Source organism: Porites lutea, chromosome 2 (assembly GCF_958299795.1).
Source record: "Porites lutea chromosome 2, jaPorLute2.1, whole genome shotgun sequence".
NCBI classification, from domain to species: domain Eukaryota; kingdom Metazoa; phylum Cnidaria; class Anthozoa; order Scleractinia; family Poritidae; genus Porites; species Porites lutea.
The window spans coordinates 6,358,020-6,382,871 of NC_133202.1; the positions used below are offsets into that span (position 1 = coordinate 6,358,020).

The 24,852-nt window shown below is 37.8% G+C and overlaps 4 protein-coding genes across 7 annotated transcripts in view; all 4 read right to left on the minus strand.

The window, feature by feature from the left end:
- Positions 1-432: 432 nt before the first annotated feature.
- LOC140926536 (transmembrane protein 42-like) lies at positions 433-3,055 on the minus strand. The gene is made up of 3 exons (XM_073376261.1): positions 2,894-3,055; positions 2,172-2,318; positions 433-799 (listed from the first exon to the last, which is right to left on the minus strand). The coding sequence occupies exons 1-3, from the start codon at positions 3,053-3,055 to the stop codon at positions 656-658; spliced, it is 453 nt and encodes a 150-aa protein (XP_073232362.1). The 3' UTR covers positions 433-655.
- Positions 3,056-4,521: 1,466 nt separating this feature from the next.
- Positions 4,522-7,928, minus strand: LOC140926537 (ER membrane protein complex subunit 8-like). 2 transcript variants are annotated; one of them, XM_073376262.1, is made up of 6 exons: positions 7,631-7,928; positions 6,129-6,205; positions 5,861-5,930; positions 5,610-5,657; positions 4,923-4,969; positions 4,522-4,820 (listed from the first exon to the last, which is right to left on the minus strand). In XM_073376262.1, exons 1-6 carry the CDS (start codon positions 7,823-7,825, stop codon positions 4,658-4,660), a joined length of 600 nt encoding a protein of 199 aa, XP_073232363.1. In that variant the 5' UTR covers positions 7,826-7,928; the 3' UTR covers positions 4,522-4,657. The 2 variants fall into 2 exon arrangements, with proteins under 2 accessions (XP_073232363.1, XP_073232364.1); XM_073376263.1 differs by lacking the exon at positions 5,610-5,657.
- A 1,286-nt stretch (positions 7,929-9,214) lies between these two features.
- Positions 9,215-17,394, minus strand: LOC140927535 (ras-related protein Rab-2). Its single transcript, XM_073377201.1, has 9 exons — positions 17,268-17,394; positions 17,018-17,089; positions 16,794-16,861; positions 14,839-14,921; positions 14,309-14,401; positions 13,979-14,015; positions 13,679-13,753; positions 13,385-13,453; positions 9,215-10,611 (listed from the first exon to the last, which is right to left on the minus strand). The coding sequence occupies exons 1-9, from the start codon at positions 17,311-17,313 to the stop codon at positions 10,516-10,518; spliced, it is 639 nt and encodes a 212-aa protein (XP_073233302.1). The 5' UTR covers positions 17,314-17,394; the 3' UTR covers positions 9,215-10,515.
- Positions 17,395-20,492: 3,098 nt separating this feature from the next.
- The window catches only part of LOC140927536 (chromodomain-helicase-DNA-binding protein 8-like), a 32,962-nt gene continuing 28,602 nt past the window's right edge, over positions 20,493-24,852 (minus strand). For all 3 annotated transcript variants that reach the window (XM_073377203.1, XM_073377202.1, XM_073377204.1), the window contains exon 43: positions 20,493-23,519. In XM_073377203.1, the coding sequence (XP_073233304.1) occupies positions 22,863-23,519 (657 nt within the window). In that variant the 3' untranslated portion in view covers positions 20,493-22,862. The remainder of the gene's footprint in view (positions 23,520-24,852) is intronic.

A 24,852-nucleotide genomic window follows, 5' to 3' on the forward strand; every position in this document is an offset into this window, starting at 1 on the left:
TTTTCTTTTATCTCGCTGTTATTTCTTACGCTAATTCAACGAGCAAGGTGAAGAAACAGGAAGAAAGGTGAAGACACAGACTACTGGTGCCCCCAAAATTTCTTTCACAGTGTGATCTATGTCCGGTTCTGTCATCAAGACCTTCGCCAATGAGCGTCTATTGGCTAGAAACCTCGGTATTTCATTTTTCCCTAGCTATTGCTTTGGGGTAACTGTCAAGGTAAACTCTATTGTTTTCGAGACATATCCAAGACCCAGACGATAAAATTTCCCCCAGGTAAGTTACCTAGGGAAAAATCGGTCACACTTAAAAAATCAAGTTTCCCTAGGTAAACTGTCAACAAGTCGTGTTTACCTAGGTAAAAAGTCTGTAGTGTGACCACAGCTATTATCATTCTTTTTAAACAAATATGGCTTACCTTAAGTCTTTGTTGGTCTTTTTATGTTTTACAAATCCCTATATTTTCACTATTATGCAATGTTATCATGACACTCAGATTACCTTACAAGGTTCAATAGACTCAATTGAGCTTTGGCTACCTGTGGGTCCATAGAAACAGAATCTTTACTGGTCTGTTAAACCCGTGGCCAGAGTGTGGGTGATCCTGTAGCTGGACCACATAAATTCAAGCAGTGTAGCTTGGCACCGTATTCATTACTCTTTCTTGACATCTGGATGTTCTTTAGTTAACGGTACACTGTTATAGTGAATCAGAATCAAGCCTGTTAGGATCAGAGATGTGCCTAACCACCATCTCATGGTCAAGGCCTCACCAAACAGCAAACAACCCAGCAAGGCCTGCAAGAGATAATCCACCTTTAGCAACTCTGCTCTTATATGACTTAAGTTTAAACAACAGATTGGAACTATTTTATGATCTTTCAAGATAGAAAGCAACACTGCTAGAGTGCAATGACCACATGAAAGTAATGATGTGACTCTTAATTTCACATCACTTACAGCTTAGATATGTTCAGAGGCATCTGCAAATAACAGCTAATCATAAGTCAATGTCTGGCTGACTTGATAATTTATACCCTAATATCATGGGTGATGAATTAATTCTTTAATTTTGGCATGAAATTTCAGCGTTAATTAAATATTTCACATGTGAAGTTACAAAATTGCCATGGCAACCTTCCATAGGTCTCGGTGCCAAGACGGCAATGAAGTTAAATTTTATAAATGAAGATGTTAGGGCATTTAAAGACGCTTGAGAAAACCTAAACACACAAAAGAGCAAGTCTCGCTTATTTGTAAAAAAGTCAACAATCAACTGAATGTGATGATAAGATAACCCAAGCGTGTAAACACCTCCACCATGTTAAAATTGTATAAGGCCTTTGTTCTGCCACATTTTCAGTCAGTAAATTTGTTCCGTAGTATGGCACTTCTGTAGCTCTGGGAATATCGAAAAACTTGAGTCATTGAATAAGCCTGCACTGCGTGTAGTTTTTTGTGACAGGGAATCAACATACAGTCAGCTATTAGATAGAGCAGCAGCTACATCACTTTACAATCTAAGAGTACAAAATAATTATTATGTTAATCATGATTCATAAATGTATGCATATCAATTTCTACCCTGCTAATACCAATAATTTAATCCTAAATTATTAGGATTTGGACAAAACAAGCGTGAAATTGAAAATTTGCTGGCACCGAAAATTTTCAGTCACTTGAGTACATCTAATGACTGATACCACCAATATTTATTTTAGAAGTAATACTTTAAAAAGCTCCATAGAGGTACCAAAACAAAAGTTCTGAAAACTGTGAAAGATAATGGAACTTATAAATAGTTTTGGAGTTAATAAATTAAGCAGATGCTTTTGTTTCATAAATTGAAGAAGTACATTTTCATATTATAGAAGAGAAATAAAAATGATATTCACTTGATTAATAAATTTCAATCTGAGTAGCCCAGGGTAGCCACTTCCTGTTCTTTTTGATTGCTTGGCTGGCTTTTCAAAAAATTCTGTCTTTCTTCTTGGCCAGTTAAAGTTAACCCCCACTCTGTCCTTTTTAAAGTGTCCTTCACATAAAGGATTCAAAAAATTACAAACCTATCCCTGTCTAAGTTTTGATGGCTCAATTCCTCCCGATTTATTAATGGTTCTTTCATTAATAATGATTGTCCACATGACATAAGATTGGAGTATATACTTACAGTGCAGATAAAATTTGAGCCTGTATTTATCACTGTTGCTGTTGCTGAAGATGAGGAGCCTCTTAGAGACTTGACAAACAAAGTCCACATCAAGGCATTTAAAAAGAACACCAGAAGAAAAGATAACACTCTTGAAATTATGACAATCTGAAAATACGTTAAAACAATTTCATATACAGGGATGTGCCACTGGACAGGGTATGGTTTTTACCCTCTCTGTCCTATAAAAAACGGGTATACAAATATGTCCCTATGGGTCCTTATGATTAACAGGGTATTGCCTGCATGATTGGTTTGACTTGCTTGATAAAATTTGTAATTGTCTGCACTGCAAGTGTACAAAAGCAATGACTATAACGTGAATTTGATGTATTGCAATTGCTAATAAACGACTTTAAAACAAGACGGGGTGAATGTTGTCCTAAACAGGGTTTGTATTTTAGGATTTTTTGGCCTAAAAAAGCTCCGGGTTTCAAACCAGTATACAAATACTGGTCGAATACCCTCCCCCCCTCCCCCCCCGACCGGGATACCCACCCAGGATCCCCCCGTTCTTTTGCAACCAAACTATAAAAGTTTTAAAATACGCAGGCCGGTTCATTAGCTCCATCACCAACACTTTCGAAGTCAAAAGGACCGAACTTAACTAAACATATTCGCACCCAGATCATCTATAACACTAATTACGTTACTAAAGTAAGAATCAAAGCGGAGTAACTAACCGTTTCGCAGACTGATGAAAGCGAGGGACTCTCAGCTACTCTTTGGAGTAACAAATCGCACCAAAAATTCCTCTGAAGCTCAGGCGACATTGCTAGTTTGGCACACGTTGAAGCAATCGCTGCACAAAAGCCAGCAGAAACAGCATAAACAAACCCTATCATCGCTTATGTGCTTTGCGCTGAAGTATTTGTTACTTACATGAATCGACCAGGCGTTTAAATCTCTACCGAGAGAGATTGGGTAACAGTGTGGAAGAAATGAGATTTCCCATTTTCCCGTATTTCACGCGTTACTCCTCCACATTGACGTTCGTGCGGGAGGAACGCGTGACGAAGCCCTGAGAAGGTCTGCGTGGGAGGCTATGATTGTGCAAGCTATGCTGCATTCTGGATAGGTGTAAAGGTTGCTAATATAAGAGGGGGTAGGTTGTTTTGTTTTAATCACCTTTAGCCAAAGGGGTGGCAACTTTTCTAAGGGGAAGTTTATTTGAAGGGAGCCCTAATTCCAGCTTTTATGGTAGTCCCAGGCAAGGAGAAGAAGCACTCCCCTGGTTAGTGTGGGGTGCCTTCAAGGATCTTGAGCTCAAAATAATCAGAACTATTTGTTACTCATCTGTTTAAAAGGATTTCAGCAACAACCAAGAGCACCGTGCCATTTTTCAAGGGAGAGCTGCTTGGTGAGAACTCAAAAGTCACTTTTGAGACAAGTGCCAAAGGTGACAATGAGGGACACTGATATCTTAGATTACACCAGTGTATATGCCTCTGTAACAGCAACATAGGTGAGGAGACGAAAAGATGTTTTTTGGTGCAAAGTAAAAAAAGTTGGCCCATTTAGAACATTTATATAATGTAAGTGTCAAACTTAACACACTGCTCATCTTTGAATTGCATTCATCTAATGTTCTCGAGAGAAAAGAGCCTTAGCAATTAACATGAGAAAGTTTTTAACACATGAAGGAGCTGGTAATCTTCAAAGAAAAACTTCTTGACTAGTACTCTATAATAGTGACAGAATTTAACTGCTTGGCCAAATTTGTGCTTTCCTAGCTCATTCTTTGAGGGACAGCTGCAGTGCCAGGGTTCGTACCCTTTTCTGAACAAAAAATTCAAGGACTTTCAAGGACACATTTCCCATTTTTCAAGGACTCAATTCAGTACAAAAAGAGCCGATCATTTACGTTTCTGTGAAACTGCCCGTCTACCCCTTCTCTAAACCAACATAAACACTTAGTTCTTACTTAGGGCAAAATGTTGGCTTAGGGGAGTGGTAGGTGGGTAGTTTCACAGAAACGTAACATGATCCAAAAGAGCCTTCAGTCTATGTCTTTTTTAGTTCTTCCACAACATGAGCAATTTTATCCTGAAGGTCTTTCTGTGTTTGCTGAGTTGGATTAAGTGAGCACCAAAATTTTCAAGGACTTTCAAGGCCTTGAATTTTTTTATTTTTAAATTTAAGGTTTTTCAAGGTGCATGCAAACCCTGCAGTGCCTTGAATTTTTATTTTTCAATTTTCAGTAAAAAAAAGGACTAGGAATCTAAAAGTTGATGTTAACTCTCACTGTAAAGGCCATTTAGAAGTTAGAATAAGGCCAAGATTAAAATTTTATAGATTTGGTACAAGTGAGTGAGCGACAATTCAGTGAAAATTTATTTTCAGACAAATGTATGCAAAAGATTATGGTTCCTACATATCAGGATTACAGTATATATATTATTAAATAACTAAAAAAAGCTAAGTCATTGTTTCAGACAGGTTAAAATTCAGGTTGCAAGCGATAGGTCAACTAGTCTGTTGATGTCTTTGTTCAGCCAATCCTGTGTTATGTCATCAAGATGGTTGTCAAAGTCTATGAGACTCTGGTATGCTTTTCCATCAAGAAGATCTGTTGTAAGACTAAGGGTGTCTTCTCCGCCATCAAGTAATCTGTTAAAAAAAAAAAACAAAGCGAAGAAGTTACTGCAATGAATAGAACTGAAGCCTGTTTTCTAATTTACGCAAGTAGTTTTCATCTTAACTGGTACTTACAAATCTTTATCACTCTGTTTCCACTTATTATCTTGGACTACATAGCACTAAAGATGAAAGACAAAACCATGTTGAAATAATTTTACAGTACCTGTTATCTACCTGACAGCTGCGTGCTACAGCTGTACTTGAGTCCATTTATGAAGAATTAAATTTAAAACAGTTGCTTATTGGAATCAAACAGTGCAACACCAAGTATTTTTATAGGTTTTCAATTGCTGGTTGAACAATAATTCAACCATTTTTGGTTCAAAGACAGAGGAAGCTATTGAATATGATTACTTAAGCAAAACCATAAGTAAATTGTCAAAAATAATACGTCACAAAAATCATCACAATTAAATGTTTGCTATCATGTACATGTAAGTAGACTCTACTTACTTTCAATTGCTTAAACTGGGTTTTAAGCTGGTTGTAAAAGGGTAATCAACCCAAAATGTTGTGAGTTAGTTAGTAAGAGAGGTTGTTCATTATGTGTGGGTTCAAATTATTAGCCTGCGAATACAGACCAATTTATGGTCATATCTTCACTCCACCCAAAAAGTAGGAGAGAGATGACGACCAGAGATACGTCTGCATTTGCAGGCTAGGGTACAATACACAAGAAATAATCAGCAAGTCAATATGGGGGAGTGCCCAAGACAAATTAAATAGCAATGATTCTTTAACTAACACTACTATCAATACCTTACAAGCTATTTCTTCACATGGTACTGACAGCTTAGTATTATCAACCTGTTAAAATAGATAACAAATTCTTTCTAGAACTTCTCAAATAAGACATAAAAAGTTAACTATTTTGTTTATATTTTGGTTAAGAAATCAATACTAATCAAACATTCAAACAAACAATAACTATGATATTTACATGTATAATAACTACCATTGCAACCTAAAAGCATTACACTATAGAAAATATTGAAAAAAAACTGACTTACCATTAGAATGAATGCATTGTTAAACTGGTCACATATTTTCTCAGCAATTTTGTAACAGATTAAATTGGGACTGTAGAAGTAATGAAGATTCGGGCATAAATCAATGATGAACATTTCTTTTTTAAGAATACAATGAGAATATAATCATCAAAATGAACAAAATGTTGAGAAAAAAGTCAGTATCAGAGGTTTGAAAGATCTTGATTTCACTGTAATGCAAAGATACATGGCACGTAAATATGATATCAAAATAATACTTTTACCATACCTACTGTCATTAATGTGCTCATTAGCTTGGTAGTAGCCAACAATCTGTAAGCCACTTTCTTTACAGTAGATATCAACCTAAGAAAAGAAATAAATGGTTTACCATGAATTAGAGCAGTGGAAGTGAGCGCAAGATATTTTTTTCAAATGAAACAAAAAAACTGGGTCACAAGATCCAGGGTCAAAAGCTTTGTTCACACCGGACTGGATGAATTCTGAACTGGCTGAAAAATTTGACCAACCACTTTGTTTACATGGAACCTTTCAATATTTTTGCTCTATTCATTCAAACTTTCATTGGCTAGACATCTAAATTTTTGTACGTTTTACTTTAAGGTGGTTCCTTGTAATTATGTGGTCATATTAAAAGGTTTCCGAGAAAAGAATATGACTCAGTGCTTTTAGGCTTGGCCAAAATAATGTGCTCATAATGGTGTGAATAATCATACAGACTGTCCAACCATCCCAGTTTCGTCTGGATTCTTCTGATTTTGCTTGAAAATCATGAATCCTGACCGACATACAATCGGGACAGGGAAAATCCTGATTTTGACTGTTTTGATTTTTCCAATGAATTCTTATGACATTTATGACATTTATACAAGAACACATCAACACATTAACAGATTATACTTAACTGAAACTGATATGTAGAAAACTTTAAAAACGATACAAAATATATAATAAAATTGAGTCAAGTTTGCCATGCAAATATAAATAAGCATAAAAATGACAATCAATTTAGCGAACATTTTAGTCAAAAATTGTCCTCTGAAAACAATGGTAGTAGTAATGGCATTTCAGAGGATCAAAATTTCAAATTTTTCTGGAGGAGCATGCCCCCAGATCTACCAATAGTGGGCTTTCCCCTTCGGCATTCGCCTGATACCTTGGTTATAAAAATATCCCGATTTTACATAGCCAAAAGTTTGGACAGTCTGGTCATATAAATAAGGTTGTTGTATGGGGAGCAGGAGTGGGTCTGCTGTACAACCTGAAAATTACAGTCATTTACCCATTTTATGGTGTTGAGTGTTAAAACAGCTGCATAATGATTCCCCAAAATTTTATCATTCAAGTGCCAGAAATAAGCGTAACAGAGCCAAACACATAAGAGCTAGGTGTTAATGAAGTACGTCCATCTAGACCCTCTACTAAAAACCATTGTGTGAGCACAAGCAGAAAATAAAAATGTGCTTAGTACATGGTGGAAAGAAAAGCAGACAGGGTTGTGTCCTGGGATCCGGTAAAATCGAGGAAAAGAATGATTTCAAAGTGAACCTGACCTCTCTGTTCTGTCTCTTTTCTAGAACTATAAAGAGAGTCTCCTTAGTTTACCAGTCCGAGGTCGAGTTCAGATTAAACTACGGAGCTAGCTTTTACTTAAGCTTTAATTTAAAGCTTTTAAAAGTATCAGTCTGTTGAACTGCCTAAAAGTCAACTTCTGCATCAGCGGACCTCGCTAAACATTAGCAAGAATCCTTAAATGGACGTTTATCTTACCCTTGCTAAGGCAACTTCTAACATCGGAGCCAAACCAAGGCAAATATGAAACAAAGGAACGGCATCTAAAACATACACTTCACCATCTTGAAGGGTTTCGTCTCCTAACAGGACTCCATTCACGGCCTTGTGTGGGTATTTCGAGGTATGTAAGAGGACCTTGGCATATGCTCTCGGTGATATATGAAATTTCATTGTCCTAGAGTTATTTCACGGCTCGAAATCATAATCAAGAAAAACCAAATTTCATCTCACAAATCTGTCCGCCATGATGATTCATGCATGGCCTTGTGGTGCTTGGTAGCCGCGCCGCCGCTTTTCGGATATCATTAAATCATTATTAAACGGATCAATAATAACTTTTCACGGGAGTGCTGACTGATTTTTCAGTGGAACATAATTTTCAACTTCGTTTGCAGTGACAACAAGCTTTGCTTTGTTTATTTGTTTGTTTTTTAATCATTATTTTTATTCTGTTATGTGCTCCATAGGCACAAAAAAATTTGAGATTAAACAAGCTTGACTTTCTTTTTCTCCGTTTAGTACCGCATTTTTGACAGGCTTTTCATAGCAGATGACATTCCTTAGACATGGAATGTATTCTATGCACCCTTTTATAACCCACATTTAGTTTATTCCCATTTCATAACCGGTTTAATGTCGCCTGTTAGGTTGAAAATTAATAATCCCGGGCTGGAGTAGTCTCTTGTTTATAATTTATTTGGTCTGAACGGGTATGTGGCATTGAACATGGTACGATTTCCAGGGTTTGCGTTCTTAAACAGGGTATACAATCTTCGCTATTTAGCGTCTTGAACAGGGGGTCTTTGGGGACAAGAAGCCTTTCAATTTGGAGAGTAAGGGTTGACCTCGCAGTTTGAAAAACTGCTTAATTTCATATGCGAAACGAATGAAATATGGTCTCTTGACAGGGTAGCGAAATGAACGGTTTGTTTCTTAAACAGGGGCAATGTTTGAAGGCCTCGGCGGCACAACTCTACACAAACTCCTCTCGAGTGCCTCCCGGGTAAGTCTAACCACAAAGGGAATTACCCATCACTGTGAATTTGAGGCAAAAAGCATAAAGAAATGTAACGGATAGTTTTAAGGGCGTGTGTGTGGTCATAGTGGAGAAGTAGAAGAACTGCAACTTTTTAAAACTTTATGTTACAGTTAGAATCGTCAGAGTGAAATAAGAATGTATTTTCTGGAAGCTGTTAAATTTTATTTCAGTAGTTGTTTTTCAAAAACTGATCATTTACGCAGCTTGCCTTGAGAACTTCGCAACACCACGGGGCAGGAGGAGGGAGAAACAGGAGATCCTCGGCAAAACCATTAGTTCCTCAGCAGGGGTCTGATACTATTCGGATATCCAAGAGGTTAACTTCGGGAGGGACAGCACGACTTCTAGTCTCCCTCGCAGCCGTTTTTAGTATCGTCACGCAAAAATGGCTGCGAGGGAGACTTCATAACTTCAGACCGTGCTTGAAAACTTTCATAGCACCATTCCCCCCGACTTGACTGACTACTCCTGGGTCTCCAAGGGTGACCCATCCCTTAAGATTACTACTAGTAATTCTGCTAAGAGGTTATAGTCATTCTTTATTGCATTCGTTCAGAGACAAATTATTTTCCACAGTTACTTCCACGCATTTTTTAAAGATAATGAAAACTTGAAACTGGCAAACAAAAATACCTCACAATAAATTTGACAAAAGAAGGAATTATTGCAATTCTTAATTAAAATATATCATTTCGTTCCCTTAAATGTCACCTGTAAATACAGCTCTCATAAGTGCATTCAAAGTTGTGTGCAAACTGCTGATAATGGAAAACTATATCCACAGGCTGACCTGGGAACACCTCAGCATTTAACATTTTTCAGGCTGTGTACTCTTTGACTGCAATACTTTATCAATTTCTTAGCCATATGATACAATGCATTAATATTTCACAGTCTGTATTAGGAAAAGCTGATGGGATGAACATGTTCCAACTAAATTTTTACTTCTTAGAGCAGTTTGAATCTCTTCAAACATACTATAAGTGTTAGTGAAGTGTATATATTAAAAATGTCTTCCTATAACTGACAACAAGACTTGCTAACACTAGCAGAGTACCCTATGAAGGTGTTATGAACTCATTGGATTCTTACTTAAGTTGTCTGATGTTGACAGTAAAACTCGGATTCACACTTAATCAGGCTTTGCAAAATTAGGATCAGTGCAGGTTTTTTTTCAGTACAAATCTTTCACTCTTTCAACATTTCCTCACTTAAAGGATTTTTGAGGAAACACTGATCAAGCTACTGATCTCCCAGTAAACAATGACCCCCATAAATATTTTGGCAATATAAGGAAAAATTGCCTTGAAAGCTGTGAGACTGGTTCATGTGCAATGAAGGCATTTTGTGCAGTTTTTGAATTCACCCACATGAAACAGAAAAAAAACACAACAATGTACAAAACAAAATGCACCAGACGATGCTTGGTGTTGACTTGTGATAAACTTAATGATCATGATTATTCGAAAGGCAGCCATAGAATTAACAATGTGGGTGTTGCAGTTTACTAGAAGAGCATATAAGCTGCTTTGTCAATGCAAAAATAAATCCATAATGACACTTAATAATAACAGCAGCTCTACTGGCTTGAATCCTGGAGCTACTCTTAACTGGCTTCTGAAACTTCACCTTACTGAAAATCTGCTAGTTAACCATACCAAAGTTATTCCTCAGACAATTTTATCTCAGTTTGCATTGATTATAATAACAAAGTTCTTCCAAAAGAACTTTAAGAAAAGAACTTTAAGAGATTGAAAGGTTTTTCTTGAAGATGCAAGTTGAAAATAAATTGGGAAATTATTTCACAGCGAGACCCAACTGCCTAACAGCAGCCTCCACTGTCTTGTGCTCGGCTACCTCCCAGGGGAACTGACGGGTTCGATGGTGAGTGTTGAGGGCCAATCTTGATTCCATTAGCCTAAAATATGGAAATCAAAAGCAGAGTTACAATTATTTCCCTTAGTTCTTTAAGTTAAAAAACCTGAATGCAATTTCAGAAGGCACTGATGTCCATTTATCCCCAGTGTTCACTAACACCCAGATGAGTGATTCCTTAGGCAAGAAACTTTGTCCCACCCTCTGTAGTCTCCATTTAAGCATTTGCACATCACGGGTATTAGGAAACTTAAGCAACGACGATGGCAAGGTCAATGAGAACAGCAAAAAAAACAATAGGGAAAAAGATTGGCAGAGTAACAACCCCGTACATGTATCACGCTTTTTTGTACATCTCTCTTGCCATCACTTCTTAACTACTATGTGAAAATGCCTAATTTTACATTTTGTGGAGGACATGAACACAAGGCAACAACTTTCTTTCTCCTTTAGGTTTGAAGCAGCACAAATTCATTTTTTAAGTGACATTTTTGTAGCTGTCGCCATCACCGTAGCTCCCTAATGGCAACAGAATACACGCTGTACTAAGCACTACCCGGCAATCTCTTGCCAGCGAACTGGGCAAAGTAGACGTTCAGTTCTAAAAGCACTGTTTGTTGGCTGAGGTGAGGGGTCAATGAAAAATATAGTAGTTCCATCGTTAAAATACATGCATTTTACCACAAAAACAATCCACCCCTTGCTTTGATGACAAGCCATTTGGAATTATTGATAATTCGTTGAGTCACTCCATTGGCCTTAAGTTTTTACTGTGTACAAACATCATTCATTCTTGCAGTATCTAATTATGCCCAGTTATAGAGCGATTTAAATCACGTGACCAACATCTATCAACCCTCCAAGTTGCAACCACTTTAGTCGCCATGGCGCCTAAAATTTTGGAACTGGCGACTTGATTTGGAGAACAGTCGCCAAGCTGGCGACCGTGAAGAATAGGTTCGTGTTGTGGCATATAGAAACAGAAATGGTAATCACTTCTACTGAAATATGAAGAACATTTATTCTAGCTGATTTGAATTCCATTATTTTTTTTACTTTTCCGTTGAAAACATGCTAAATTGAAAACTTAAAAAAGTCTCAGAGCTAAGCGTTTTAAAAATGAACATCAATGAAACTTGACTTGCATTCGTTCGCCAAATCGCCTTCAGTCTGTTGCCTTGCACGTGACATTTTAACTTTTGACACGTGACAAATGGCACGCAATCGAAGCGCCTTGCTTGTTGACAGTGACGATTTCTTCGATATCTTAGGAATGCTTGTCAAGCCAAGTTCTGTGGTTTTTTAACTGGACTACATATTATAAATATTTTTGAATCAATACTGAAACAATCTAATAACATGAAGAGGGAAAGCTAAATTGGTGCAAATTCAACACAGAACATTATGTGATAACCGTAACATGTGAACCGTGCTGCGAGTTGAATCGCGGTTTTGTAAACAAAAGCGATAAATGTAAGCGAAACTAAGACCTGGTTCAGACGCCGCACTTTTCATGTGCCAAACCTAACTGAATAAGTTCGACTTTGGAGCGACACTGGCACGACATCTGATTCAGATGGCGTACCGTGTGTCGAACCTAAGTTAAGTTCGACAAAAGTTCGACAGACTCTATCGAACTTAACGCTTTTGCCGCACCAAACTAAAACTGCCGTACCAAATTGATTCAGACGCCGCTCTTTTGCCGTACTTAATTCATCAGTTAGGTTCGGCACATCAGTGAAGCGGCGTCTGAACTGGGCCTAAACATCGCAAAACTGACAGCTTATGGTTGTTGCAAAAAATAGGTTTTTTTTAAACATCTGTAGCGATGATAAAGGAAAAAGAAAATTTATTATTTCATAAGCAGCATTTTTGTTTGGGTTCCTTTCAATTGATTGGGAAAAACATTTTTTCCCAGTACAACTCGTTGCGAAATTTTCAGGTGCGCGATGTTATCTCTATAAAGCAATGATTTGATTTAGAAAACTTGTTGATCTTCCTATACTCGCCTGCCTTTTTCAGGCTTTTGCGATGTCAAGCGATATTAAAAATGACCTTTTAAATCTCCAAAAATATTTGATAGTTAGGGAAACAAGTTCATCATCAACAAAAGTTGCAAAAGAAATGCGAAACAAATATCAGAAAAAAAAATAGGTCACCTATCAAGTTGCGACTGGGAAATTTTGAACACATTAACAGAGGATGAGTTAAGTTCTGCTCTCATATACCAACTGGGGATTATACAGAAGGATTGAAGGTCCTAAAGACAACTGGAAATGGTAATTGTCTTTACAATTCCGTTTCAGTATTGATTCAAGGAGATGAATCTGCAAACCTTATTCTCAGACTATCAGTAACTAATGCCTTGCACAATAAACGAGTAATTTATAGACAGTGCTGCATTTTAAGTTAAACTTGCTAACTGCTTTTGTTAATGACAATTTTGATATGTTAATATATTAATATAATTTGGCGCCTGAAAATTTCCCCTGGTGACTAAACCCAAAGAGCTGATCGCCAAAAGGCCACTGAACAAAAATTTTAACTTTGAGGGTTGTCTATGTAAGTTTATTGGAACAAAAGAAAACGTTTGCATAAGAAAAGAATCCGACGCTCACAGGATTGTCTTAGTACACCAACATGGCCACCGTTTCATTGTTTTGGAACACCAATATGGCTGCCATAATGTCATGTAAAAACACTCTATATAATATACTAGTTTTGTTTGGAAATGATGCACTAGTTTTAAGAGATTTTTAAGAATTTTTTTCTATTTCATCAAAAATAAATAGAAATAAAAATAGAACCATACGCACCTCATTGTTGATATCAAATACACCTTCCTGAATTTTCTGGTAAATTTCCTTAGCTGTGTTGATGAAAGCCTACAAGTCAAAAGCAACAGTTGAGATAATGATCAAAAGCAATATTGAAATCTACCTTACTTAAAAAACCACCACTGAAAGTTCCTTCTAAATAATACTTGCCACATGTACTGAGTATTAACATTGACTGTAATAATGTTGAATTTTATTCTTGGATTTACTTGTTATTGAAAGGCAGTAAATTATCTTGTCAAATAGTCAAGTTATGAACTGAAACATTCTTACCTCTTCGACATTCGCAGCAGTCTTTGCAGAAGTTTCCATAAAAATAAGGCCATGTTCCCTAGCAAAAGCTTCCCCCTGTACAAATAAAGAACAATAATATTATTTGAGCAAAACTTACCACAAGAATGAGATAAATTATCAAGAAATTTACTTTAAGTTCTTTTTGGCATGCTGACGGCCAAAGCCTGGACATGCTAAAGTGCACAAATGCTGTAAAAAAACAGCTAATAAGCCTAAATAATAGTAAATTTAGGCACAATCACACTGCTAGATAGTTCAGTTTACATAGAGAATCCTTACCTCTTCTTTCCTAACATCTCGGCGTGCCTCTAGATCACTGTGTGCGAAATAAAAAAGGAATTAATAACAGATAATAATGATAATATAAAAGTACATGTTGTGGGTCAAATAAAATTCAGTTATATGGTTTCAACCTAGTTTGATTTTCAGTTTCCTTTCCTTTATTCATGATTATGAATAATTAGGGTAAGAGACAACAGAAATTGAGAACCAACAAGGGTTTTAATCGGAATTTCATCCTGAGCTATAACATGCACATAACAAAATTGAAAGCTACTAGGTAAGGCCTTTTTTTAGAGAAATGAAGGGGTACAGTAATATTGTTCTCACCTCTTGTTTCCAATCAACATGATGACCATATTTGAACTAGAATGTTGTCTAGCATCCTCAAGCCAAGTCGTCAGATGGTTGAATGTGTCTCTTCTGCGAGGAGAAAGAGAAGCACCCATAAAAATAAAACCAGGGACATGAAAACCGGCTATCATCATTCATTAAAGAAATGTCCTTGTGTAATAAGTTTCAACCAACAGCCTTAAACAATAAATTAGAATCATCCATTGCACTTGGGGAAACATTCAGGAGGGCCACTAGAGGTTTTAGGAATAGCGATACAATGTTCTGGTGAAATTTGCTTTTTACATGAAATACAAATGAACAAAATACTGAAGAATCAGATCCTTCAGTTTTTTTAAAAATTTAGTGTCCACATATTAATTATTGGTTCAAAAAAAGTGCGTCTGAGAATTTTTTATCCGAAAACTGGATAGTAGAGCGAGAATAAGTATGTTCATTGAATTTGTACGCGGATTAATAATAATATTTTAACATGACTACTGGCGGTTACAGTGTATGCTACTCACCGTGTGATGTCATAAACTAACAAAGCCCCTGCAGCACCACGGTAGTAAGATCGTGTGATAGAACGAAAAGACTCCTGGCCAGCCTACAAATACAACAATCATTCATACAAATTTCATAAAAAGAAAGAAATAGTATTATTTTACTGAACCACTCTATTAAGGTTGAATGCTTTAAACTTAAGGCAAGCTCCAATTCTCTGCCTGGCAGTGGTCACTGTCTTGCAGTCAGATAAGTCACAGATATTTTAATTTCATCATACCACAATATTATTACCCTTGTTTAGATATACTGTCATAAACAAAAGAGAAAGGAAAATAACAAGATTTGAATCAAGGGACAAAATAGAACCGCAACACAGAAAGACTTAAGTTTGGTTGGGGTCAGCAACCAACTACTGATGTCTGTCTCAGGAAGGTCAGCCCTTCTTTGAAGTTTTTGCTAAAGAGAGATTACTATTATCTTTACATTATAACCCATGTTCAACAATGCACTTTAGGATTAATGCTAGTCCAACCCATTAAGTTTCAACCATTTTGGTCACCATGGCACCTAAAATTTTGGAGCTGGCGACTTGATTTGTTGGGTGCGATCCATTCAACCAAAATTCCAACTGGTCCGACCGGGAAAAGAGAACCACCTCAAAAGGTGGACCTGTTTTTTCGAAACTTTTCTGGTTGGACCGACCCGATCCAATGAGTTTTGGACCGAAATTTCCGGAAAGTTTGGTTGAATGGATCGCACCTGTTAAAAAGTCTCCCTAACCCAAAAGAGTTGGTTGTCAAATGGTGACTGAGTAAAAAATTTAACTTGGAGGGTTGTAGTCACACAAATACCCACTGATGTTATGAAAAAAAATAAAATCTATATTTTCAGCAGTATAAACTGCTTTGCAGCAGGAGTAATTCATAAGATGGTGGTAATAAAATCCAATACTAAAATATTTATCAATCCTTTACTTTTTATTAATTTGCTCAAGGGCATCACTGTTATCTATAATTTGACCACTGAATAAGACCATTTGATTTTTCACATAAAGGAATCCCTGACTTTTAGAACATCCCGACAAAGTAAAACAAAAAAGAGCTAAAAATCAAATTAAAATTAATTTCCATTTACCAGATGGGAAATGTTTGTCTCCGTATGTTAGCTATACAAACAAAATGATTTCAGTAGGTACAGAGGTTCAATTAAAATCTATTTTTCAGTTTTCTTCCTTTTTATTTTTGTGATAATTATAAAATGAAAGGAAATATAAATTGACACAAGGGTTAATTGAGCTGCATCGTGTACAAACATGATCTCTTGGCAGGAAAACATTGTAATATAATGACTCTGACAAGAATGATGATCAATGTGCAAACAACAAAATTAATATAAATTACAGTAATTCACTGCACATCTAAATCAATGAGAACCACAGTTATTAAATTTGTGACAAAACCAACATTTACCAAAAAGAAATCTTCCTATAAGCAAACTTTCAAAATCTTTAAAAGATAGTATTTAATCTATTTAATCAATATTTCACTTTTTATATTGGCTTGCATAAGATATGATAAAGATTTCGGATATTCTCTATTAATCACTTCTCATATACATCAATAATTTTATTGACATGTTTTCTCAGAGGCAAACTAAAAAGAGGAGACTTAAATATGTTTGATAATAACGACAACTATTCAAACAAAATACAGCTGAAACTGTTTTGACTGGGCACCTGTATCTTACATCAGTTCACTCCATTTTGTTCAATTTTGATTATTTTCCATTTAGTGTGGCTTTCAACAATCAATAGCCATTTTATTGAACACAGATATAGCGAATTTAACTTAACTGAAATTCACATTCCATTTTTGCGTGTTGATAATTTTAGTATTTTTTACAAATTTAAGATTAGCTTTCGTTCAAGGATGTCACTTAGTAGAATCTACAACTTGAAGGAATTTCAGCTCACCGTATCCCAGATTTGCAGCTTGATCTGCTTTCCATCAATCGTGATCATTCTAGCTCCAAATTCAACACCTTAATGAAGTAAAAATATAAATTTATTCCTACGCATTTTAATACAAACACAAAGAAAAGTAAAGGTTTACCTTCCCCTTAATCAATAAACCTCTACACTACTGACGCCCGGCACAAAATATATTAGAAGTGAACTTCTTTTCAAAGCAAACTTACCTATTGTGAGGTCATGTACAGGTTGGAAACGTTTATCTGTAAACTGCAGTAAAAGGCATGATTTTCCAACGCCTAGATCAACGTGAAAAAAAAAACAAAGGGGTCAAAACAGGGAACAAATGATCTTGAAGGCCACATTGCGATCAATGGCGTCCATTTTGATCTATAAAATGGATCCTATTTTCTGGGCTTTTACTGAGAAATAACGTTGCAAAAAAGCAACGCCGACCTATGTTGACATCTTACTAACCTGTATCTCCTATAATAATGTACTTAAAAAGATATGCGTAAGACATTTTAACGATTGAATCTCGATTTTTCTTCCTTTCTCTTTCAATGTTGTGATGTCATTCCTAACTTATTCATGAGAAATTGAACATACGCATGCGCTCTGACGTCACCCGTGAAAGCCACGTTGTCTGTTCGATCCAGTCCCTGACTCCATGCAACCCATATTGTTCCCCGATTTCGTTAAGGCACTGCACCGTTAAATCTAAGGGTTTACTCTATTTAAGCCAAAATTACAAAAAAAAAATTTTCCCGGCATTTTACCCTAGTTAAATCCTTTTTTAACATTTGTTGTTTTTCTTTTCAGAGCAGGATCACTATATGACCCTACATATACACAGGAGAATAAAACAAAACTGAATGCAGGGCTGGCACTACGGCAAAGGGTTGATTTATTATAGGCCAATATTTCGGCTAACAAAATTAGCCTTCCCCAGGGCCAGAGCTATGCCGAGAGAAAACATCTTTTAACGGTTCCTAAAATTTAAATTTAAAGTGGTTAATAATTAACTACAATTGTAAATACTGGATAGAATAATATACAGGTAAACAATAAATTAACCACTTATGTAAATTTTAAATTTAAATTTTAGGAGCCGTTAAAAGATATTTCCTCTCGGTATAGCTCTGGCCCTGAGGAAGGCTAATTTTGTTAGCCGAAATATTGGCCTCAGCCCTTTGCCGTAGTGCCAGCCATGCATTCAGTTTTGTTTTATTTTACACTTTAAGTGACGTCTGGCTACAGCATCTCTTTGATTAGAGATCCAGCAAGAGGAGCCATAGTCTGCTACACAGCCGTTTTTAGTGTCGTCACGCAACGCTGTGGGGAGGAGCATTGCGTGACGACACTAAAAACGGCTGTGTAGCAGACTAGAGGAACCAGTCAGTTATATTTACGTGTTGCGTGGACCTCTGCATTCAAACAGTTTTTCCTCTACAGGAGCCTATACGCTCCTGCCCTAAATAATTTTTATCATTTTTTTCTGCTTTTTTTTAGGAGGAGATTAATTAATTGGCTCCCAAGCAAAACGTCAAAGGAATATGCTCCTGGTAACCAAAACGTTTGAAGTATTTGACGCAAACATTGGCCCATTTCAGATACCTAATGAATAGAAGAGTTTCTCTAAAGAAGACTGGGGTTGCGACGGTGGGAAAATGATCATGACAGAAATGTGATTTTATATTATTTGAGGCTCCTTTTCCTCAGAAAACTGCAAGAATCGTTTACATAAGAAACAAAAAGTTGACCCGGCAAGAAGGTTGATCCGCCTAGCCAAGTAGCCCTGGGTAGGGTCACCCTCCTAGCTGGGCCAATTTTTCTCCATACAACTCATTTTCCACTCACCACTTTCTTCACTCGTAAGTTACAGTTTCGTAATGAGGGATTGATAGGTATATTCCGTTTAACCCTCCTAGGCCCTCTTCCCCTCCCAAGTTGGAAAAAAGAAAGCCCTATCTTGATTTGGTCTTCAAAGGGTCAAGTAGCTCGGCAGCGAGGTCACTAATGATGCGTTTCCCTGACCTCCACAGGGCGCACAATTCATGAAGGGAGCTAGCCTGGCCAGGCGTTCAGATAGTAGAGCGCGGGAGAAAGATTCACGAAGAAAAAAAAACAGGGGAGAGAACCGCTCTCGCCCCCCGTTTTCCCGGTGTACAACTTAACTAGCTCCCCATTTACCGCCGCGCTCTACTATCTGAACGCCTGGAACAGGCTAGAAGGGAGCAGGAACACTCCTCGCACCCAGGCGCTTCTTGGGATTTTTGGCGGTAGCTGCGGCGCCAGGAGTTTTGGGAATTTTTGGTGGGCAGCGCGCGGAATCGAAAGAGCGTCCAAAACGTAAAGGCACATTCTTGCCTAGCCCTAGTCCTCATTATTCCCCGCGGGTCACCCAGTCCGAGCGAGGCCGTTCGCCTCGGATACGTCACCGCAATCAGCAAATACAGTAAAACCCCTGGTAACTCGAACTCTGAAGGGAAACGTAAAACAGTTCGAGTTAACGTAGTCGATAACAAAATTCAATTTGCTAAGTTAAAAATTGATAGTTACTGATTTTTGTAAAGTGCAGTGCAAATTTAACTTATTGCACCAGTAACGGTAACATGATGATTAGGAATTTTCTATGATAAAACGGGATCTATTCGTAGCCTGAGAAAACAGACTACATCTCGCGACGCCACCAACGGTTCCGGTAATTTTCAAGTGGGATGAACCAAAAAAAAAACGGTTACCATTTACATCCCAACAGGAATTTCCGGGAATTTGTGTGAAATGGTAATGCGTCAGTCGATTCCAGCTGCGCTCGGGAATGGGCCCGGGGTTGGCAAATGCCCAGCCCCAGGGCAGTGCAAAATTTGCAAATGCCCCACCCCCGGGACTAACAAGGCGGGCAAATGCCCCGCAGTAGCCCTGAGGCGGGGTGCTGGGCGCAGCTGGAATTGACTGATGCCTAAACAACCGTCATTTCGCCGGGAAACCGTTGGTGGAGTCGCAACATGTCTGATTTCTCAGGCTAGATCTGTTCGTTGCACCAATTAAAATCAAATTGATGTAGTGTTGACCTTTGTGTTGACCAGTGTTAGTTTCAGCGTTTTTACTGATTATACAAAAAGAGCTCATGGTATGTCATCCGAGTGAAGTTACAAGAACCAGATTTCGAGTAATCGGGGTAAATGAAAGGAAAATGAAATTTTGTTCGATTTAGCGGGGAATACGAGTTATTCGAGTTCGAGTAAGCCGAGTAAAAATGACCGCAAAGTGGGGTGAGATCCAAGGGAAATTAGACTTAGTTCGAGTTCTCCGAGTTCGGTTTATCAGGGTTCTACTGTACACTAACCGAGAAGGCCTGGAAGACGTCGTTCACACAAGGGACAAGAAAAGAAAGGTCCTACGTGAAAAGCGAAAGGTCCTATTTGCTCTTCTCATGAACCCTTGCGCTGCGGTTAGTACGTCATATAGACCATAATGCACCTTGTCTGCCCCACAACATTTTGCATAACCATTGCTTCCAATTTCTCCTGGGTATTACAGTCGTCCCACGGGAAATCGAACACATTGGTTATACCAAAATTTTGGTGAATTCCTTTCACTTCACGGACGTAAGTAAAGGACATAGGAGACGTACGCTAACAGCTAAATGTATAAAAGGAAAACAACAACAACAACAAAACAGTGAAAAGAGAACAGGCATTTTCAGGTAAGAGACACCGGAGCAGCAGAAATTTATTAAAAATATTTGTAAAAATTTCATTCAAATTAATAAATACAGTCCTTAAATACAGGCACGTTTCTATCAAAATTAATCGAGGCCATAATAAGGGGTACTTCATAGCATTAGTTCCTGTAACTACTCAGAAGTTAGAGTCTGTCCTCCAGTGTGTTTAGTCACAAAAGGCCGATACCTTCAATTTAATCTCAAGAATAATTACAATTTTTGCATAACCAGACAGACTGACTAAATTAGAATTAACAAATTTGTAAAAATTAGTTTCGTCTCGGTCCCACTTTACTGATTAGCAAGCTGTTACTACTGGACAACTGACAGAAATTTCAACCACTCATGAAGTTCATTTAGGGATCTGCGAACAAGCAGCTCTTAAAATCCTTAATAAACATCCTGTCATTTCCTATATTAACCAAGACCCATTTCTTTCTTTTGAATAATTATGTACAAGGTACATTTTTAAAGCACACTATAATTTATTTCATGATACTCTTCGCTTAGTAACATTAGAGGACAGTTAAGTTGACTGACTTAGTGATCAAACCACAGATCCAATCTCGCACTGCTAAACACGGCGCGCACAGATGATTTAGCAACAGGACGGGAACGTCAGTTGACGACGGGAAAGCGCTCGAAAAGGACTAACCACGACTTCCGGTGCCCAATTGCCAGTTGTTTAATTTGCGCGTGCCGTGGTCAACTGACGTTCCCGTTCTGTTGCTAAATCAGCCTATTAACCCTTTAAGTAACAAGAGTGACCAGCTTTAATTTTCTCCTAACAATATCACCACATAATCAAGAGAAAATGTCTCGAGCATTAATAAACTGATCACCTGAGCAAAAATGCTTTGATCTTTTATCAAATTCTCCCATCTAAGTCTTAGGAGAATTCGTACATGGATACTTGGGCTTTAAAGGTTAATGAGCCAAAAGAAGGGGTTGTATTAAAGCCAGTCACGTTTGTCGTTTCATAGCTGCTATTTGGGTCCTCACTCCAGTTAAGACTGGAGTTCAGAGAAACGCGAACACGCAAGTACACAAGTTTGTAGCGTTAAGACTAGGCATGTGCGACCCTCTCGCTCGGGTCTACTTCTTCCGAAAATCATCTAGAAACATTAACAACTTTAAGTATAAACTAGACATTCACACCATTGCGGAACAAGTTGAACACATTAGAAGCAATAAAACGTATTGTAGAAAAGAGAATTTTCTTGGTCTTATGAATTATAAAAGTTGAGGAAGAGCGACTGTGAATTTTCTCCAACGGAAAAAAGCCTTGAACTGTATTTATAAGATGAACATTTTACGATTGACACCATCGTAAAATTTATACTTACGGGAGAAAAATCAACGGTGCTAATAAATAAGTGTCTGTCCTCATTCTAGTTTGACTGTATAGACCATTTTTTACGGAGCTTTGCCAGACTGAACGATAAAAAGTACAAAAGTCACCTTAATCATAAAATAAATAGCAGGACTGCTGCAATATATTAATTTGGGCACCATTGGCTTTCCACATTTTTCCTTTCACCGATGGTGACACCTGACCATTCAGGTGATATCCAGTTTTATAAGAAGAAAGAATTGGCATTATAAAAATTAGAATCCAATGTTGCATAAGTCAATTCAATGTACAATGCCCACTGGCGTAACATGTTTGAATACTTTTTATATATGTATAAATCATGCATATGTATATTATAAGAATAGGTTTATGAATAAGAAAAGCTCTCTGAAAACCAAGAATCAGAAAACAGACGTGATCAGATTCTCCTGGGTGCAACACAGGCTACGAGAGGCAATATGGTTGGAGAGAGAAGAAGAGTATTGAAGCCTGCATGTTAAGCCAGTTTGAGCGAGAATACAGGACAAATACGATTATTCAAATGGCGCATGTATTAAGCCGAATTTCGTCTTCTCCAACTATATCAACAAGGATTTGCTTTTCTAATCAACGGAAAAGGAAAACGGGAGAAGACCTAGAACGTTTGGGCTTCAAATATGTTAGACTGGTTTTCCAGGTTCATTTGAGAACCCATATAAGTCTCCATGACTGTAACATGAAGCAGACAACAATAGTTTAAAAGCATCAATATAAACAGCTTAGCGCAGCAACAAAAATTCAAAGCTGAATTTGCAAATGTTAATAATTACTCTCGACGCTACAACAGAAGATATATCGGATACATCTCTTTGAAAAACTGGTACTACATTCTTCAAAGCCATCTAAAAAACAGCCTATGTCAATAACGGTTAGGCTCACATTTATCTGACATCTAACCATCAGCTAAGCTTTGTAATACGTTAAATACCCTAGAATAAAGCTTTTGCTACCATCAACAATCATTGCCTGGGCTTCCATGAGATGAAATGTCACTACCGATACTTGGAGAACCATGACTTGGGCTGTCTTGCATTAAGTCTCCTTTAGCAGATGACAAGGGCGATGGTGCAAGATTCCCATTGTTCATAAGAGGATAAGAAAAAGCAGTTGATCCAATCCCAGGAGGGTATCCCTGTGAAACACTACCGGACTGTTGCCCTGAATACATTGATGAATAAGTGTTATTGAACACGAGATGTGAAGATGAAGGACTGGGACTAGATGGTGATTGTCCCTGTTTTGACATTGCACTCTCGCCAAAAGCAGCACCTCCCTGAGGATTTGCTGTCCCACCTATCCCATAATGCGAGTAGTACGGCACATGACCGAATGGTCCAAATGGCATGGCATGCTGAAAGTTCCCAAACTGTGAGTCGAATGGGAAATTGGAGCGAGTAGGTTCACTGTGCGAATTAGACGGTGCTGTTGATGTCAGTGACGTGGACGATGAGTCAAACTGAGGTTTAGAAACAGAAGTGCCGTAGTTCATCTCATTATAACTCCCATATAACTGATGCGCTGCTTGTGGCCCGGCAGCCGTGGGCGTAGTAGGATTGGACTTTCTTCCACCATGGCTCAATCTGTTCTGAAGAGATTCTGGTAGAATACCCTGAAATAAATAATCAGTTTTTGGGCTACCACATCAGGGCAAAGAAATGACCAAAGGTGGCCATAAATCACATTCATTCCGCGAGATTAGCAGGGCTAATAAAAAATTGAATATGGGCTAGTCCTTTCACAGGCGACCCAAACTCACGTTACGAGGGGAGGGGTGTAATGTAATTTACATTACACCCATAGAACACCCATAGAACGAAGTTCTATGAAAGGAGTAACAGTGGTTACGCAAAAAAGCCAAAAAAAAAGTTGTAAACGACAAAGAAACACCAAAATGCAGTGGAATACATCGCAGGTAAGTCTTTTTTATTCATTTCATTTAAGAAAAAGTAAGGTTAAGCGTTATTTAGCGTTCGCAGATCTCCGTAATATATTTCTCATACAAAGACTCTTATATTTTCAACGGTCGCCTGTAACGCGACACCGGCGCGTCACCTATGGTATGTAAATTACTTAACACCCTCCCCTCGTAACGCGAGTTTGGGCCGCCTGTGGTCCTTTGGGCAAGCAGCTCTCACCTTTCGCTTGCTCGGGGCCACTACTTGCTCATCTTAGTTGATGATTTAGTTGGAGGATGACTTGCCTAGAGCATGGCCCATTGGGCACATAAGCTTTAAAAGTTACTTGCCCAGCAAGAAAATTCACTTGTCTCGGACTACTGGATGGGATTTATTTCGAGCCCTGATTAGGACAGGTTTCCACTATCATACACGGTCACCAACACAAATTTGATTGTTATTATTATACTGTGTGAAACAGGGGAACCAGTCAGTCCTTGAAAGATCTTGGCTGGACTATGACGTTCAATTTAATCTAGGACTACACATGGGTGTGTGCATGCATCCAGTGTCACATGTAATACACACAGACAGCTGAACACAGACAGGGATTAAGGACCCTGAGCACTGCCCAGCAGTCCCACAAGCCATCATGAAATAAGTTTACCATCACCCTTCAACGTTAACCCTTTCAAAAGACCCATTTCGATATATTAAAAACTTAGCTCTGAGGCTTAAGGGAATAAAACAAAAGAAATCATCTTCAGGCTCAGTAATGAACGATACATTTCTCTTGTTTTACTCCCCCAAGCCTCGTAGCTAAGTATGAATTTTTAACACATCAAAATTGTTCTATTCTAGACCAAATTATGACGAGGTTATTTTCTACTCCAACTTTCGAGTCTGTGGACAACATCCTTAGCTGTTACCAATCAAATAAAGCCTCTTTGGAAGTACTGTAACATGGTGCTAATTATTTAGTTTGAAGTTCTAACTTTTGAGTCTGCGGATGAAATCCTACGGTGTTACCATTCAAATGAAACCTCT